We start from the raw sequence: 19,687 nt of genomic DNA on the forward strand, positions 1-19,687 counted from the left end.
TGGAAGTGTCCTGCCAGGGATACTCTGTGTAGGAAGTGCAACAAAAGGGGGCATTTTTCTAAAGTGTGTAAGAATTTCAACACAAAAGTACAAATGGTGGAAAATGTAGAAATTGAGGACGGGAGAGAGAAAACTTATATATTCCAGGTGGGGGATGATGAGGAAAATGAATGTAATGATTATCCAAAATGTGAAATTACTTTGGATGGGGAAAAAATTGTTGTTTTTGCTGATTCATGCTCTCCATACACACTTATAGACAAGAGGGAGTTTGATGAGAAGTTTGCAGGACGAGGAGTAGTGCTAGAGGAAGCCGACATAAATCCAGTAGGATACTTCAAGGAGCGTATACCGCTAGAGGGTATGACAAAGATGAGAATAACCTTTAAAGATAGGCACACGGTACTAAAAGTGTATGTCTCCATGAGAGGTTCTAATCTATTGGGTTGGAAACATCAGAAGGAACTAGGCATCAAGCTAGACCCAAACAAAAAGGAACAAGTGCTTTTAGTAGAACCCCCTAGTGTAGCAGAAGACCTCACCCAGGAGTTCAAGGAGGTGTTTAGTGAAAAGCTGGGGGTGCTAAAGAACTATATGCACAGAATAACACTCAAGGAGGGGGCAGTGTCAGCTATACACAAAGCACGTTCCATTCCCTTACGAATTAAAGAGCCTTTGAAAATAGAGTTGGACAAATTGGTCAGTCAAGGGGTGATCAAGGAAATAGAGACCTCTTCATGGTTGGCTCCGGTCGTTCTCACGACCAAGGATGGAGGAAAGAACATAAGGTTGTGTGTAGACCTGAGAGACTTGAATGCAAACATTTTGATAGACCGGTACCCCCTCCCGAGAATTGGAGAGATGTTGAGCACTATACAGGGGGGCCAGGTTCTTTAGTGTGCTGGATTTGTCCTCGGCCTACTACCAGATAGAGCTACACCCCGAGTCACAGTCGCTGACAGCCTTCACTACACCGTTTGGCAATTTCAAATTTTTACGGATGCCTTTCGCCTTGGCGTCGGCGGCAGCGGCCTTCCAGCGTGTGATGCAGCACATCCTAAGGGAATGCAGAAAAACTATGTGCTTCCAGGATGACATATTAATCTATGGCTCAAATGAGGAGGAACATAGCGAGAACTTAAAAGGAGTGTTAAGGAGGCTGAAGGAAGTAGGATTCACCACCAAGTTAAGCACATGCAAATTGGGTGTGAGCTCAGTGGATTACTTGGGCCATACCATATCCGAAGATGGGATTAAACCAAAATGTGATTTGGTCAATGCCGTCAGAGACGCACCCACACCTACTAACAAAGAGGAATTGTTGTCATTTCTGGGTCTGGCAGAATACATGGCAAAGTTCATTAAAGACTTTGCTATCAGAACTCATGCCATGAGAGAATTGGTGAAGAAAGACAGCATTTTCGAATGGGGTGAGAAGCAAGAAATGGCGTTCAGAGACATAAAAAATGCCATTATTCAGGCACCCTTCATTGGCAAATTTGATCAGGAAAAAGAAATAATAATAACCACTGATGCCAGCAACAGGGGAATAGGAGCAACCCTATCGCAGAGAGAAGAGAAGCAAGTAAAAGTAATTGCTTCAAGAACTCTTACTTCCCCGGAAGCAAACTATTCCACAGTGGAAAAGGAGGCACTTGCAGTATACTGGGCCATCAAACACTTCAAATTCTACGTGTGGGGAGTACCATTCGAGGTGCACACGGACCACAAGCCGTTGGTTCCTCTGTTCACCAAGAAGAATATGGAGAAAATGACCCTGTGCATTGCTAAGTGGGTCTTGGGCCTACAGGGATATAATTTTCGAGCAGTATACATACCAGGACAACAGAACAGAGTAGCGGACTTCCTCTCAAGAGCTCCAGTCCACAGCGAAACAGATGAGGAAAAGGTGGAGGACACCATCTTGGAGATAAGTGTAGCAGCTGTGACGAAGGAAGATTGGGAGAATCATATGGAAAAAGATGAGACATTGAAGAAGGTGAAGAAGTACATTGTCACGGGGTGGCCACAGAGGTGCAAAGAGCTGGAAAGGGAAATTCAGCCGTATTGGAATGTAAAAGATGATCTCTCAGTAGAAGCGAACCTTGTCATGAAGTCGGGAAAACTGGTTTCGCCGGAAGGAGTGAGGCAGCAAGACATCACCTTAGCCCATGAAGGTCATCTTGGCAGAAGCTTGTGCAAATCTAGATTAAGAGCAGACTATTGGTTCCCGGAGATAGACCGAGAAATGGAGGAGAAGGTGCGGGATTGTTACGCATGCAGCATCAGTGATAAGTCCAAAGTAACCAAGCATTCACCTTTGATTCCAGTGGAAGTACCTTTGGCTCCGTGGAAAAAACTGGGATTTGATATCACGGGTCCCATTCATGGTAGAGGCTCACATGATTTGTATCTATTGGTTCTGATAGACTACTATTCCAACTGGATAACTCACAAAATTGTAATGAACATCAACACAAAGTCCTTGATACGTTTCTTGAAAGAAGTATTCTCGAGAGAGGGGATCCCCGCAACGTTAATCACGGACAATGGGGTCCAGCTGATCTCGGAGGAAATGAAGGAATTCTTAAAAGACTGTTCTATTTCTCACATCCGCACGCCGTTGTACTGTCCCAAGGCTAACGGAAAAGTGGAAAGGGCGAACCGCTTACTAAAGGAGAGCATCAAGCTGGCCGGGAAGTCGGGAAAAAATATGGAAGATGCCGTAATGGAAACTTTATGGGCCTACCATACCACCCCCAACTCCACCACAGGACACACCCCTTTCGAGCTAATGAGAGGAAGAAAGGCAGGATCAAAGCTGTCCCCACAGTGGATGGGGGGTGAAAGTCATATAGAAGTAGATCTGGAGGACATGCAGAGGAGAATTGAAGACAAGCAAGACAAGTACAAAGAGTGGTACGACAGGAAGTGGGGGGCAACAGAAAAGAACCTGAGTAGAGGACAGCTGGTGTACATCAGGAGGCCAAACAAATTGGGGAGAAGTGAGGACAGGTTCTACGCCCCAGAGAGGATAAGGGAGGTCAAGAGCAACGTGGTAGTGATGCAGGACGGAAGAGTGTGGAGTCAAGATAGGGTGGTCCCTGTCACTACCAAGAGAGATGTGTTAGGGGAGGATATAGCAAAGTATGGCGAAAGAAGGGTGGAACTGGGGCAGCGAAGGGAAAGTCACAGGAAACGGACCACCCCGTCCTGGCACAGGAAGTATAGCATGAGGAGAGCCCCCATGTTAGAGTAAGTTAGCCTTGCAGCAGTTACCTAGGCCTTGACCTAGGGACAAGTCCGCTCCGCGGACCTAATGTTACTGTATTTCACTGTTTCCCCCAGTCCGTCTCTTTCCCTTCCTCTCCTGTTCCCTTAGGGAGGAAGATGTGTTGTAACTTAGAAGTGGTTTCTCCCTCCCGGTCGTCCACCCCTCCCCTCTTCCCCATGATGGTTCTGCCCGAGCTGTCAGCCTGGAGGCAGCCTTGGAATGTTGTGTAAAACGATATGCCGCCCAGCTGGGAGCACCTGATGATTATCACTTATTAAAACTACTTAACTTTACCATCGTGTAGTGTGTCTTTACTACAGTGTCTTTTTCAAATAACCTAATGCCAGTTGGCAACTTTGCCTCTAATTGTGGGTCCGCAAGCTCAACTTCTTCCCACCCCTCATAAGGTGCTAGTAGACAGGAGACCACTTGTGGGGACTTACCCTACGCCAGCGCACAGCTCCTAACTGCCGCCACAAGTCCACCCGAGCGGTCGCAGCATGAGGGGAGCCCTGGGGACTCGGACTACATTCCCCAGACGCCCTAGCGGCGCAACACGCCACCACACACAATTCCCGCACCAGGAGGCGCCAGAAAAGCAGACCAGCCCCGGTGGAGCGGGGGGGACAGGAGAACACTTGTGGGGACTTACACAACGCCAGCGAGCAGCTCCTAACTGCCGCCGCATGTCCACCCGAGCGGCCGCAGCGTGAGGGGAGCCCTGAGGACTCGGACTACATTCCCCAGATGCCCTAGCAGCGCCTATCGCCACCACACACAATTCCCGCACCAGGAGGCGCCAGAAAAGCAGACCAGCCCCGGTGGAGAGGGGGGGACAGGAGAACACTTGTGGGGACTTACCCTACGCCAGCGCACAGCTCCTAACTGCCGCCGCAAGTCCACCCGAGCGGCCGCAGCGTGAGGGGAGCCCTGAGGACTCGGACTACATTCCCCAGATGCCCTATCGGCGCAACGCGCCACCACACACAATTCCCGCGCCAGGAGGCGCCAGAAAAGCAGACCAGCCCCCGCGGCGCGGGATCGCGCGCGGGACGGCGCCGGGAGAAGCCCGGGACAAGGGCGGGACCATCTGTGGCCATCACGGGCCAGAAGAGGACGGGACGGGGCGCCCCCCGTTTAATTCTAATCCACGGAAGGGAGTAAAATAAAGACATAAGGTACTGTCATTCATTGATATTCCCCAGTTTATTACAGGTCCCTCCAGAGCGTCAACATAGCTGAACTTTTCCCTGGTGGTTGATTCTGACCCAGTTTTAACTGATACAAGCCATCTCGCTATGACCCCCGAGGAGGATACCAGAAATACTCCCTCCCAGAGTTACTCCCTTAAGGGGACAATGGACTATTTCATTAAGAGGGTAACTCTCCCCATTTCAAGTGAACTGGAGAGAATAGAACAATCCCCCGTTATGGATTGTCCCCCCAGTATATGTTCTCATGTACAGACTTCCGATGCAGTACCAGATTTATCGCTACTGAAGGAATTAAATAAATTATGCAAATCCACGTACGCCCCTGTGGAATCAGGAAATGTGCAAATCAGAGCCCCTATTTGCACTATAGCAACCATTAGTCCCCAACCCTGTTGACAACTTCAACTAACTGAAAGCTCCCAGGGTACTCCCCTTTTTGTACAACCAGAGTCAAATCTCAAATCTACAGTGTCACCACAGGTCTCCTCTACCAAAAGGAAGAGAGATGGGGTCAAACAAATGGGGAGTCAGGCAAAGCAACAAAAACTAACCCAAATTCCCCACTGCCCAACACTCCCAGCACTGTCAGCACTGCCAGCACCGCAACTGTTCAGGCTTCTCTATTGGCCTCGATCGAAAGAATGTTGGAAACATTAATATCACCCCTGATAGAAAAAATAATCAGCTTAGGGGATAGGCTCACGGGTGTCGAGGAAGCGATTAAGGCTAACTCGCCACTCATAAAAACCCTGGCAGGACCCTCTCAGTCACAGCGCCCAGCCTCCACAGAAATGCCTGAATCCTCCTCCATACAAAGCAAGACTACTCATAACCAAGTAGTCACCCTACAAAAGACAGCTCTGAACTCCTCGAAAGTAGGCCCAACAGCACGGAGCTCTTACTCCAGAGCAGGGCCGAACAAAGCATCTATGATACATAAGGGGTTACCGGCAAACAGCGAGAATATGCCGTATAAAACCAATTTCCTACATTTGCCACCGGAGGCGGCTTCATTTGTGTGCGTCCTCGCGGGAGTACCAGAACCGACTAAGGGGAACAATGAAAGACAACAGGATCTAAGAAATAAGGTCATGTTCTGGCTAACCAAAAATAGACATCTGCCAACCAACATCGATGGTACTATACTAAGCGTCAGAAGGGTGGGCTGGCTAGGACCTTTACCAAAAGACATTGCAGGAGATTTGATACTTGTAAAATTCAGGAGCAAATATGTCGTCCCACATCTCCAATCATGGCAGCCACAAAAAGGAGATGGTCCCATATCCACCGGAGCATAAGTGATTTCTACCCCAGAACATTATATGTCCCGTCCCCATGTCAAAAAGCACAAAGCAATTACATGAAGGGTAGAACTGGTTTTGTTTCGAGTGGCCACTTCACCCCCACTTTTAATCAATTTGAACCACTCTTGGGCCAAACTTTGATGAATTAAAATGTATGGACAGAGACATTATTTTAAAAAAAGCAATCATTTAAATTTTTTTTATGTAGTAACAATTCTTTTATCACTCTGTTTTATTCACTGTCTGACTCTATGGAATTACACTTTTATCGAACCTTTTGTCAATTTATTGTGAATGTAATATTACGTGTTATGCTTTTATGGTTATATTTTTAACCGAATAAAGTACTTTGATTGATTGATTGATAGTAGACATCTTTACAGAAATTTAATTATACTTGCAGCAAGCTCCACACAGCTTTCTTTGGTACCAGCTGCCTGACCATTGAAGAGTAGTGGTAAGGTCATGATAATTCAGAAGTGACAAAATATTAACAGATGAATTACACATGAGATGTCCAGAGCAGAAGTGTGTGTTTTCGCATTTTTTTTGCACGTCTACCTGGATATACGTAGCTGTCCAGATAAGTAAAAAGATGATGAACTCCCTTCCCTCACACTCTAGCCTCCTCTCAAGGTTCAGTGACTCCTTTCCCTTATGTCCATAAATAGAGGTTTCTTGTGCCATAACCAGATCCCTTCAACTGCAGACTCCAAAGTCTCCTACTCCTCCAGATAGCAACTCCTCTCCCTGGACAGATGCTCCCGGCTCACAGTACATATGTCACTGTGTACGTGTCTGTTTCTCTTGGAACGTTAGACTTCCATTTTCCAGTAGCTGGGCAATGAATTCTAGGTGCTTGGAAGGCCCCTGTGTGAAGGGTTTCATTGCATTTTCTCTCTCTCACCAAAATCTAGGAAGCCCTCTTAATGAATGGTTGAACAATTCAAGAGATAGGGCAACCAGAATGTAGAGAGAGGCATGTGCAGGGAGACTGGTGAAGTGAACAGCGGTGGCTCCTCCATTAAGGTGGAGGAGCACCTCCCCACGCTTTCTGAGCAGAGAATAAAGGAAAAATAAAATGAAAATAAAACATGGTATTATCATTTTATATTTCCTTACTATGCCCAGTATGCCGATTCAAGTGTTGGCTGGGCCATTCTAATTGACACTAGGATGAGGAGTGGTATGACTGCTACAAGTGCGCATGATGTTTGGCTTGCAATTTTTGGCTGGCCAAACAGACATGCACACTTAGGTTTCTCCAACCCAGCTGTATTCCACAGCCAGAAGGAGAAACAGCACAGACTCCCTGTGCCTCAGCAAGCGTCAAACCAGCCCGTTCCAGACAACCCTCTTGCTTGGAATAGTATGAGAGCAGCATCTGGATTGGATGGGGAGTTTCTGTTGTGTCCCAGGGACTGCTGGGACCAGGAGAGCAGAGGAGCACTGAGGCGCAAGGCGGCCGACAGCATCAGTAAGTCTTTTCGTAATTTATTTTTAACCCCCCGGACCCCTGCGTCCCGTCCGCCCGCCCCACCCTTTTCATTTGTATTGCCACCACTGGCTGTGAAGGGGGTGCTTTCCTGACAGGAAACATCACGCTCACTAATTAACTCTTTCTGAGCATGTGTCATATACAGAAGAGGTTCTGTGTAGTGGGTTCTACACTACGCAATAAAGAAGATGATGCCTAGGAAATAATAATCACAAGCTAAAGGATAGAGATCAATGAATTATCCCTTCCTACTCTAGTTAGTCACATGAAAAATCTGTGTCTTATTACCATCTAAGACCAAAGGCAACCAAAAACAGTTACAGGAGCAAACTTTTTTTGTTTATTTAGCCATTTTTTTCTCTCAGGGGTGAATATAGATACGTTTTTTTCTATTTTTGAACATATACATACAAACATATACAATACCAAGACAAATATATACACACACTATTTACATTTTTGACAACCTAACATATATTTTGTATCTATACATCTCATAGCCCTATTATTTATCAAAACAAGGATGCTTCCAAAGATATTTTACAAAAGGCATTCCTTCAAAAGAAGATCACTCAAAAACAAGGCAGCCTAAGAGGCTTTTTTTCTTCAACCTCTATTTTTTATACTCCTGGTTTAATTTTCATATTAGTGAATTTTTTAATGGTGTCTTCAAAATGAGTGTCGACGCGTTTCAGCCCTATTATTCTCGGGCCTCATCAGGACTAGGGCTTTCACAGAGCCACCGCATTGTACTATTTCTAATACTCTGCAGACGTCAAGAGTATCCATGTTTATATACTTCTAGGAGCTAAAGACAGCGAGTGCGTGATACATAAAACTCCTGTTGCCACCTCTCTTCGTGCAATAAGTAAGTTTTGGAGGTAGAAACAAATTAAAATTCCTTCCTGGCTATCTCGTTTTTTAAGTAGCGTTTCCATCAGCCGCCATCCCACATTAACCAACGTTGAATAAAGCTAGCCTGCAGCATGTTTGATCCCAGCCTAGTAGAGTTGTCTGCAATCAGCCGACCATGATGAAAAGTGGCACGAAACGTGTGACAATTTGAGAACATGATGTTATGCCGAAAAAAGACATAGTGCCTTATTTATGAAGCCCTGCGCCACCATTGCATCACTTTTAGTGATGCAGGGCCGATGTAAATAATGCGCCATAGTCAAATGCGTCACTTCGCAAACCCCTGCGCTACATTATACCTGCGTCCAGTATAATGTTTGCGGAGGGGCTTTCCCTCTTAAGAAAGGATAGTAGGAGTGGCGCAGTGAAATCTGTAAGATGTCACTGCCCACTTCTAGGATGCCAACGAGTCAAAACCTTACGCCTGCCTCATGGTAGGGTGACGCAGGGCCTTTTACATGGGGCTAGCCCCATGCGAAAGGATACATTGCTGGAGTTGTGTCTGTTTTCAGACACACCCCAGCAATGCACCACTTTTGCGCCGAAAGATACGTCAGTAATGCTGACGTATCTGTCATTACTTGCGACATACAGACAAGCATGCCAACATTTTAGGACAGGGGCATGGGGGATTTAAAATAAATTTTAAAAAAATCGGGAGAATGAAAATTCCCCATTGACTTCTATTGTAGAAATACAGGGGCATATTACCAACAACTAGAGATAATTATCGCTATGTTGGATTAGCGGCGATATTTTTATCGCAGAACTGCAGCGATTTTTATCGCTTAGGAACCTTGCTATTATCAAGGTTTATCTCCTAACCGATATTCATGCATTACCGAGCTAATGCTCTTAGCCATGTTATCCACCTACCATTGGATAACATGGCTAAGAACTGCTCAGGGCAGGTGTTCGCTTTTGGAGATATAGCACGAATATCTCCAAAAGTTGGTAATAGGAGATAGCGATGTTAGCGACTGTTTCCAGTCGCTAACATCTTGGCACGCCCACTTTGCATGTCATTAGTGATAATCAATCAATCAATCAGTGACACTTATAAAGCGCGCTACATACCCGTAGGGTCTCAAGGCGCTGGGGAGGGGGGGTGCCGCTACTGCTCGAACAGCCAGGTCTTCAGCTTCTTCCTGAAGGAGAGGTGGTCTTGGGTCAGGCGCAGGTCGGACGGGAGGGAGTTCTAGGTCTTCGCGGCCAGGTAGGAGAAGGACCTTCCTCCTGTAGTCGCTCTTCGGATGCGGGGGACGGCGGCGAGGGCGTGGTTGGCTGATCGGAGGTGGCGTTTGGGAGCGTAGAAGTTGACTCGGCTGTTGAGGTAGCTCGGGCCTTGGTCGTGTAGGGCTTTGTGTGCGTGGGTGAGGAGGCGGAAGGTGATTCTCTTGTTGATGGGAAGCCAGTGAAGGTCTCTCAGATGTCCGGAGATGTGGCTGGATCGTGGGATGTCGAGGATGAGTCTGGCTGAGGCGTTTTGGATCCGCTGGAGTCTCTTCTGGAGCTTGGCGGTGGTCCCGGCGTAGAGGGCGTTGCCGTAGTCCAGTCGGCTGGTGACGAGGGCCTGGGTGACGGTCTTCCTGGTCTCTGAGGGGATCCACCAGAAGATCTTCCGTAGCATGCGTAGGATGTTGAAGCACGCCGAGGAGACGCTGTTGACTTGCCTGGTCATGGAGAGGGAGGAGTCCAGGATGAAGCCCAGGTTTCGTGCATGGTCTGTCGGTTTGGGTGCGGTGCCCAGGGCGGGAGGCCACCAGGAGTCGTCCCAGGCGGAGGGTGAAGAGCCCAGGATGAGGACCTCCGTCTTGTCCGAGTTCAGTTTCAGGCGGCTGGTCGTCATCCACTCGGCTACCTCTTTCATCCCTTCGTGCAGGTTGGCTCTGGCGGCGGCGGGGTTGTTGGTCAGGGAGAGGATCAGCTGGGTGTCGTCGGCGTATGAGATGATGCTGAGGTGGTGTTTGCGTACGATGGCCGCGAGGGGGCTCATGTAGACGTTGAAGAGGGTGGGGCTCAGTGATGATCCTTGGGGGACGCCGCAGATGACTTCGGAGGCCTCTGACTTGTACGGTGGTAGGCGGACTCGCTGTGTTCTTCCGTCGAGGAAGGAGATGATCCATTCCAGCGCCTTGTCCTGGATTCCGATGTTGCTGAGGCGCCGTATTAGGGTGCGGTGGCAGACCGTGTCGAATGCTGCGGAGAGGTCTAGGAGGATGAGGGCCGCTGTTTCTCCTTTGTCCATCAGGGCTCGGATGTCATCGGTGGCGGCGATGAGGGCGGTCTCGGTGCTGTGGTTGGCTCGGAAGCCGGACTGTGAGGGGTCGAGGGATCCGTTCGTCTCGAGGAAGGCGGCCATCTGCTTGTTGACGGTCTTCTCGATGACTTTGGCTGGAAACGGGAGAAGCGAGATGGGGCGGTAGTTCTTGAGGTCGGTGGGGTCCGCTGTTGGTTTCTTGAGTAGAGCGCTGAGTTCGGCGTGTTTCCAGCTTTCGGGGAAGATGGCGGTGTCGAAGGATGTGTTGATGATGTCTCGCAGGTGGGGTGCGATGACAGCGTCGGCCTTGTTGAAGACGTGGTGAGGGCAGGGGTCGGTTGGTGATCCGGAGTGGATGGAGTTCATCGTGCGGATGGTGTCTTCTGTGCTGATCGGGGTCCAGACGTGGAGGGTGGTGGTGGGGGGGGGTGGCAGGTCGGTCGTGGTGTGCGTTGGTTGGTTGTTGAAGCTGCTGTGTATGTCCGTGATCTTGTTGTGGAAGTATGAGGCGAGGGAGTTGCAGAGGTCTTGCGATGGGGTGATGTCGTTGTTTCCTGCGCTGGGGTTGGAGAGCTCTTTCACGATGCTGAAGAGTTCCTTGCTGTTGTGTGCGTTGTTGTCCAACCGGTCCTTGAATGCTGTTCTCTTGGCGGCGCGGATCAGCTGGTGGTGTTTCCGGGTGGCCAGTTTGTAGGAGGTCCTGTTGTCCGGTGTCGGGTCCCTTTTCCAGACTTTCTCGAGGGCTCGGCAGTTCTTCTTGGAGCTCTTGAGTTCGTCGGTGAACCATGGGGCCTTCTTGCTGCCGGGTCTGCTGGGCGGGGTCCTCAGCGGGGCGAGTTCGTCCGCGCAGTTGCAGATCCACTTCGTGATGTTGTCGGCGGCCTGGCTGGGGTTCGCTGAGCTGGCAGGAGGGTGTTGGCTCAGGGAGGTGGCGAGCTGGTCTGCTGTGATCTTGTTCCAGCTTCTGCGGGCGGTGTGTTGCTGGTGTTGGTGGGTCGTCGTTTTCTTGAAGGTGAAGTGGACGCAGCTGTGGTCCGTCCATTGAAGCTCTGTGGCGTGGCTGAAGTTGATGTCTGTGCTGGATGAGAAGACGGCGTCGAGTGTGTGTCCGGCGAGGTGGGTGGGGGTGGACACCAGTTGCTTGAGTCCCAGGTTGGCGAGGTTGTCGAGCAGGGTGCTGGTGTTGTGGTCGTTGTTGTTCTCCAGGTGGAAGTTCAGGTCCCCCAGGAGGATGTAGTCAGCGGAGGGGAGGGCATGCGGGCTGACGAAGTCGGCGATGTCCTCGCTGAATTGCGTGCGTGGTCCAGGGGGTCGGTAGATCAGGGTGCCTCTGAGGGTGGTGTTCGGGTTGGTGTGGATCTGGAAATGCATGATAAATATCACTGACATGCAAAGCGGGCCGAGGATGGTCACTATCTCCTACTAGCTGTCGCTAACTGGTGTTAGCGACAGCTAGGTAATAGGGAGATAATTTTATCTCCGCTTTCTTGGCTTTTAAAGCCGAAAAAGCGGAGATAAACCCCCTTGATAATATGCCCCTCAATTACAGATGCGAGACAACTTAAATAAAGCCATTTTTGGCTTGAAAAATCGGTAGTCTCCCACCTGAATCAGGTTTATTGGCATGTATGTACAGTATATATGATGCACCATCATGTTGCAAGGAGGGTGCACTGACAAGTATTGCATCTTTGTATCTCTCCTTTACGCAGCGATGCAACACTTCTCATAAATGAGGCCCACCGTTTTCATTTGGCTCCCTTTGCGTCTTTGCGTTATATACCTGGCATGGCTGTATCTCAACATTGCCTCAAGTATATGCTATGCTCATGGGAGGGTCGTGCACTATGGGGATTATACCTTGTACTCCTGGGCAGAAACAGTCAAGAAGTACAGTTTACGGCAAAAGAGCAGCGAGCTGCGATCCCAGCAGTGCCTCACACATACCTTGTACTCTTGGGCAGCCTCCTCTACAGGAACGACGGTGTGAGCCCGGTGGTCCCTGGACCGGTCACACACCACACAGATGGGCTCCTGGTCATCCTCACAGAAGAGCTGCAGCCGCTGCTGGTGTTTCTCGCACACGTTCTCCTGCGGCTTCAGGGACGGGAGGTGAAGTTTTACCATTTCCACGAGGTTTCCCAGCTGCCTGTTAGGCCGGAAGTTTCTCTCTGAAGATGTGGCCCTGCACTGGGGACAGGCGAAGTTTGTGTTTATACCCTGCCAGCACCGTGAGATGCAGGACTGGCAGAAGTTGTGCCCGCAGTCTATGATCACCGGATTCTTGAAATATTCCAAACAAATCGAACAAGTGGCTTCGTCCTCCAGCTTGAGTGACCGGGCTGCTGCTGCCGCCATAGTGCAGTAATGGGCTGGGAAGGTTGAAAGTTAAGTTTCGTTTCTCCTCTGTCAGCTGGACGTAGGCGTGCCTCTCTGTCTCCCGCTCCTCCTTCTCTGCGCTGTCCAGTGTGCCTTCCTAAGAGGGCGTCCCCTTTTGCAGCGTTTCTATCCGAAAATTGAGCTGCGTGGTAGGTGACTCCGCCAATTTGGGGAGTCTAGTTGCGCGTCCGGTTACGTAGCGCGGTGTAGGGCCGCAAAGGTCGCGCGTTCTACCCGCACGGGCCATTGACCTCAGTGGCCCGTCCGCATTGAGGGAATTTTTATTTTGAATGCACGTGGGGCTCGGCATGTGAGCCTGGACGGGCAGATCACTCAGTTACATCGTAGTTGGAATAACTCTAAGGTCGCAGGTTTTACCCGTACGGGGCAGTTTTCCCTTTGGCCCTCTCTAGGGCAAGTGCATGGACGTTGCCTGGCTCTTCTCCTCTCTACCCAACTTATCGTGTTTCAGGGGATGGCAGATTTGACATTTTATTTATTTATTTATTTATTTATGCATTTTTATATAGCGCGGACTTTACCCGAAGGTGTCAGAGCGCTTCACAAAAGGAACAGAAATGAAACCTAATGAGAAACATTACAAAAGAACAGATTACAAAAGCATACGTTACGTTACATAAGGTAATAGTGACATTTGTGAGCAAACAAAATGCACGAGGTAGTAAAAATTGTGAGCAACCAAAAATTCATGAGGTAGTAAAGGTAAAAGTGACAATTAAGGAGCAAACAAAATACATGAGGTTGTAAAAATTGTGAGCAACCAAAAATACATGAGGTAGTAAAAAGTGCATAGGAGGAAAAAGTGACAAGTGTGCAGTTACAAGAGAAAACAAAGTATAATTTGAGGTATAATACTGCAATAGGTGCTAGACACTCAGGCACAAGAACAAGCTTTATGTAGCCGAAGGTGGCACTTGTGCAAGTATCAAAGGTAAAAACATGTGAGAGGTAGCAAACCGTGTGTTACAAGGGCAAAGTGGCGTGTGCATGTTACAAAAGGGCACCAAACACAAGTACATGGAAAATACTCCAAAGAGGCAGACACTCCAACCCCAGGAATACACTGGGAAGGCACTTCCATGGTCATGGAAAGTAGAAATTATCAGTAGTGGAAAGTCTTCCTCCAAATAACAAGAGGACGTGAATTACTTTTGGAGGTGTCTCTGGAGGAGGAGAACTTTGAGGTCCCTTTTGAAGACCTGGGAGGAGGCGGTGGTCCGGAGCTGAGGCGGAAGGGAGTTCCAGATTCTCACTGCGTTGCCTGAAAAGGATTGGGCCATTGTTCTCTCCTTCTTGAAAGTGGGAGGTTCAAGTAGTAGATTCTCCGCATTGCGTGAAGGTCTAGATCCTCCAGAGAGTTTCAGTTTATTCGCCAGGTAGCGAGGAGAGGAGGAGTGCAAGGCTTTGTGGGTGATACAAGCGGTCTTGTAGATAGCTCTAGCCTCGAAGGGAAGCCAGCGGAGGGTGGATAACATTGGTGTGATGTTATGTGATGACATATGAAGGAGGCCGTTGGCAGGCGAATTTTCTTGCACCTTCGGCCTTAGTTGTGACTCGGGAGATTTCTCGCACCTTTATCCTGAGGGTTGGCTCAGGGGAGCGGCGCGTGGGCTGGCAAGTAACAATAGCTGCCAAGGTTTCAGATCGCTTATGTGCGACATTTTCATTCTTTTAGTGTAATTATGAGTGATATTCAACGATTATGAGTGACACTTTAACGCGAACGGTATAATGTCAGCCAAACTAGTGGTAGCATGGCACAGCCCACAGCCTGGGTCGGACACCTGTTGCCACTTGCCAGGCGGGGTGGCAGAGAAACAATAAATTAAACAGAGATTTCCTGCATTAGCCAGCCTGTGCCTCTCTGGCTGATAAACAATCAAATTAATAATGGCTTTATCAGATATGATCAATGAGTCTGTCACAGGACTACAGGGGGGTCTTCAACCTGTAAAGGGTGGCTGGTGAAAAATGAATGTGGTAGGCTGTAAAAATGTGTCCTGAGATTCGGCCCTTCAATGATTGTTACCATTTTTGTTTGACTAACTATTGATATAACGATAGAAAACATGCATACGTCTGTGTTCTCCCTGCATACACGTATTTTGACTTTGATGCGTATTCAATCATTTATTCCCCTGCACCTATTTCACTGGATAGTTTCAGTGTCAAAGGTGACATAGAGTCCATTGGTAGCCCTACATTTCTGGGTGAGTTTGGATTCCCCCTCAGCAATGTTGAAAGAGGTACCCTTTATAGTGCATTTGGGTAGTAATTAGCTGTAACACAGCATTAACTGGGGTAAGGGACATTTCTCCAAATATTTATCTACAATGGTGTAGATTTAATTATTGATAATATTGTTGCCAATGTTTATATTGATAGATTCGCATATATGAGTGAAATCACATCACTATTATCAAACTCTCCCATAATGAACCCTCCATCAACCATGACTCAGAGATACGTGGCCAGGCAGGGTCTGCGACCTAGGCCTGAGGAGGCTACTTATTGTCAGATAGCAGGTGGGGTGACACTTAGCCGTGTAGCAACACCACAATGGACCAGGGAGACAGTACCCAATAAAGCACACATGGCCAGACGGGTGCGCACATTCCCAAAATATCGTTAAGTGAGATGCCACATGAAGTTAGGAACACATAGCCAATCAGGACACAGCACAATCAGTGATCACTCGCCCCTCATGCCAGACATCTGGACACGTTACCGCTGGCCTCCATTGTGTCCATTCAAGGTCGAGGCCCACCTGAATTTGGTATCAGAGGCCTTATTTATGACTTCACAGACAAGGCCTGCATTCTTTTACCAAAAAAGGATCGTCTGAAGTACTTTATGGCTCTGAAAAACTGTTAAAAGACTCGTTCAGATTGATTGTACTTTGAGACAGTCCTCCGACACTCCTCTGTAACTGTGCTCCCAAGCAAGGGATGAATTAAACCATCTCTTCCTCGTTTGCTAAACAGCTCTTGTCTTTTATTTTTTCAAGGTAAATTCATATTCCAGCAACATTTTGGCGAGCCAGCCAGGAGAGATTGGTATGTTGGACCCGACTGCAGCCGAAGGAAAGCGACCCTACCCAGACAGATTCACATTTGCGCAGCAAAGAAGGTGAGCAGACGCTGCAATTGATTTTAAGTTCTGCTGAATCTGTGGAGCGGTGGTTTGTCCTGAAGCTGCCGTCAAAGGGTAATAGACTACATCTGATCCTTAGTCCCCAGCATTTGGCGTATGGCATACTAGGAAGAAGCACACAAATGTAATCTGAGCACCCTGCTACTGACAGAAATCTGTCAAGTTACCTATTTTATGCGTCCGAACTGAGAAGTCTCAAAGTAGCCTTTAAGGCATTCCTGTGGAGGTCACCTTTTTTTGATAGTCAGCACACTACGATGGGTGAATATTGGTTGTCGCTTGGACCGTTGGGTGTGACACAGATGGTATGCTTGGGCCCTGGGTGGGATTCAGAGTTGGGGCCTCACCACTTAGACCGCTGGGCGTGACACAGATGGGCCATGGGTGTGATAAAGGGCCGGCACCTCAATCTTATTTTTTAGTGTAAAGGGTTTTCTCAGTCCTATCGGTTTGTTAACACTGTTGGTATCTGAACAAAGTGAGAGGTTTTGTTTGCTTGAACTGCTGGGCGTAACACAGATGGTACGCTAAACCCCTGAGTGTGAAACACTGTGCAATTCGGACATTAGGGAAAACGATTTGGATCTGAGAGATCAGATGTAGCTTGTGTTTGGCCTGTGATTCTTTGTTATTCCTTTTCTCTGCAAAGAAATGTGTTGTTTTCTTTGTCCCAGAGCTGATATTGACAGACTGTCAGACTCACTTAGTCCTGTGTACTGCACAGGGCTACACCTGGTCACAGGATAGCATGCACTAGGGCAGGCAAAGGTATTTTTTGACAAAGTAAAAAAACAATTCTGTCAAGATTTTTAGGTCTCGCCTAGCGTTGCAGTGCATGGGCAGCTTGCTGACGAGAGATATTGTGAGAGAGGGATTTCAGAAAGGGTCTTGAAGCCCGCCCCTCATTTCCATTGACTGGCATCACCGTTTATGCTAAACGGTCTCCTGCCATTGGAAATTAGCTGTTTGCGTTGCTTCCCTTTCGCCTTTTGGTCCGGCCCATCGGACTGGATCGCATGCTTCACGGCTGTCGTGAAGCAATTTGTTATCTCTAGGAGGCGTGTTATATAAACAAGCTGTGAGATCCAGTCCGGATGGGGCGTCCCAAAAGGATCAGGGCATGTTGTATCAGTGTGCACTGCATAGAGCGTGTCTGCAGCAACAAGGGACGGCAGCTCTGGGGTAAAACTTACCAACCAAACTCCAGCACAAACCTCATCTGCACGACCCCCCTGTTTCCTACCCTGCAGCACCTCCTGCAGGACCCTCTGAACCCACCTGGACGCTATCCTGCAGCACCATGGAAGGTCTGGTCACTCTGACGCAACCCTCTTCTGTACGACCCTTGTGGCTCCAACCCTGCAGTACCTCCTGCGGGACCCACTGGCACCCTGTCCCCCAGGACCTTAAGGGAGCACCCTCTTGTGCGGGACCCACCCAGACCCATACCCAGCAGCCCCCTCCGACTGGATCCTCAGAGGGGACCCTATCCTACAGCAAAAACCGGACGGCTGGGGAACCATCGAGATCTAGTCTCGGTTTTACAATCCCAGCAGGACCCCGCCTCGACCGTTCTCTGTAGCCCACCCCGGTAGGACCTACATGGGCCACCCTGCGACTGAGCCTCCTGGAACTACCCCAAACGGGTCCCCCTGGGACTGACCTTATTCGATGAAGGACGGTGTTTCTCACTCAAGAAACTGAGGCAGGAAGAACTCACGGGAAGAATGAGACACGCCCAGGACAGAGGCCGCCAGGGGAAAGAGTTTCAGGGACAGAGAGAGAACGTGAGAAAGAGGGGGAGTCTAGGGGTGGTGGATGGGAAATGGTTTAGGAATCAACAGAGTTCATGAGTGTGAATGTGAGAGACAGGCTCAGATGGGGGTAGAGAGGGTGTTAGAGACTGAGAGCAGGGTAGGGGGAGACTGGAGAGAGAATGTGGGGGTAACGGACATAAATATATGTGGAGTGAGAAAAAGAGAGAGACACGTGGGGCAGGAAAATAAGGACAGGGTCAGACAGTAACAGGTACAGACAGATCGAGGCACTCTGGGACAGACGGAGCTAGCTCGAGACACCAGGAAGAGGCAGACACATGTACAGCACGATAGCCAGGAAGAAGCATAGACCGAGAATGTTGGGGACATCCAGTCAGTGACAGAAAGAGACCCAGCCCAGCCCGGAGGATGGAGCGCAAGGACCGGAAGAAGATCCACTTTGCGATGTCCGCACCGCCCACCCATCTTGATGCCCGCGCCGTGGAAATGGTAAGGCTCTAGAGTTGAATTGTCACATGTTTTCGGAAGTTTTGTTTTTCCACAAGTGAAGATGTGAAAGTGCGCAGGAGCACACCGTGCGCCCTCCCTATTCTCACACTGACACAAAACACATGACCGGGTGCAGCACCAGCTGGGGTGGGTGCATCTGAGGTGGTTCTCGGCACTGTGACTTAGTCAGTTTAGATGAAAATCTAGGGTGCACGCCTCAAATTTGCATTGGACACTGGCACCGTCACAGATGATCACCCTCTCTGTGACAACAAGAGTAACGAGGGGGCAACAGTCGCACAGGGATGCCCTTACCCAAGGGCATGGGATGGCTACGGCACAGTGGCAACTGGGTCGTACCGCAAAATCACCCCCCCCCCACACACACACACACACACAAAGAATGTGAAGAGGGGTCCCATAGTATCAGGATTGGATTAGGATTAAAAATTTCCCCGGGCACGCAAAAAAAAAAGTGGCCCACATTTGCATATTGCCTTTCCGCAAAACCCTTTCTGCGAAATTTTATTTAAAAAAAAAAGGGGGGGTGGTTTAAAAAAAATGCATGGTTTAATTTACACTGGTGAAACACACCTGAAAACAAGTGAGGCCACTTTTGCTCAGTCCCCCGGCCTCCGCTCAATATGCATATATTAAAGGACCGGCCCAGTGAGAGAAAGGGAATGGCACCTCTGCTGTTGATAAAAGGGAGGTAATGGACGCCCATCTACCTCCAGAAAGGCCACACACTGGCAGCATCTAATAATGCAGAAACCACCCAAATCGCCCCCCAGGCTGCTCAAATATTTGCAATGCAATAGGTCTCGCATTTGCAAGACTTTGAGCTACTGGCAATGTAAATGACAAACCTTGTATCTATGTAATGATTTTAAAAACAAATAAATAAAAGGCATTGTCATTTACAATGCCATTAGCTTAAAATTTCGCAAATGCGAGACCTATTGCATTGCAAATGCTTGTTTCATATTGTATTGAAATTGATGCAGGTTATATTTGCTGTTATTTGATGCTGTGATCCTGGTAAATTAATGCAACTATATTTTGTCATGAGTATTGTGTTTTGTCGATGTCTCAATGTGCTATATGAAGGCGCTGCTATTTCTCACAACCTTTATTTCATATCAAAGTAAAGTCTGCTATTTGCTGCTAAAATTCATGACGTTTTAACAATTGTATTTTATTTCTAGATTATGACCCTTCATATGAATTGCTATTTGTGTTTGTGAAATGTACATATTGATGCATCTGTAAATAACGTTGAGCTCATAGTAAGTAGTTAAAACCAGCAATCCCCATGAATAATATTTCCTCACAACCAGACCAGAACTTAAATATTACCTAAAAGCAGGGAGTATCTGTTCTTTAAAAAGTACCCAACGTA

General features: G+C 48.4%; 1 protein-coding gene across 2 annotated transcripts in view; it reads right to left on the minus strand.

Moving 5' to 3' along the window:
• LOC147717620 (E3 ubiquitin-protein ligase TRIM39-like) overlaps positions 1–12,870 on the minus strand; it is a 587,574-nt gene extending 574,704 nt beyond the window's left edge. For both annotated transcript variants that reach the window (XM_086920536.1, XM_086920535.1), the window contains exon 1: positions 12,413–12,870. In XM_086920536.1, coding sequence (XP_086776662.1) covers positions 12,413–12,823 — 411 coding nt within the window. In that variant the 5' untranslated portion in view covers positions 12,824–12,870. The remainder of the gene's footprint in view (positions 1–12,412) is intronic.
• Between the last annotated feature and the right edge of the window lie 6,817 nt (positions 12,871–19,687).

This window comes from Lissotriton vulgaris, chromosome 5 (genome assembly GCF_964263255.1).
Source record: "Lissotriton vulgaris chromosome 5, aLisVul1.2, whole genome shotgun sequence".
Classification (NCBI taxonomy): domain Eukaryota; kingdom Metazoa; phylum Chordata; class Amphibia; order Caudata; family Salamandridae; genus Lissotriton; species Lissotriton vulgaris.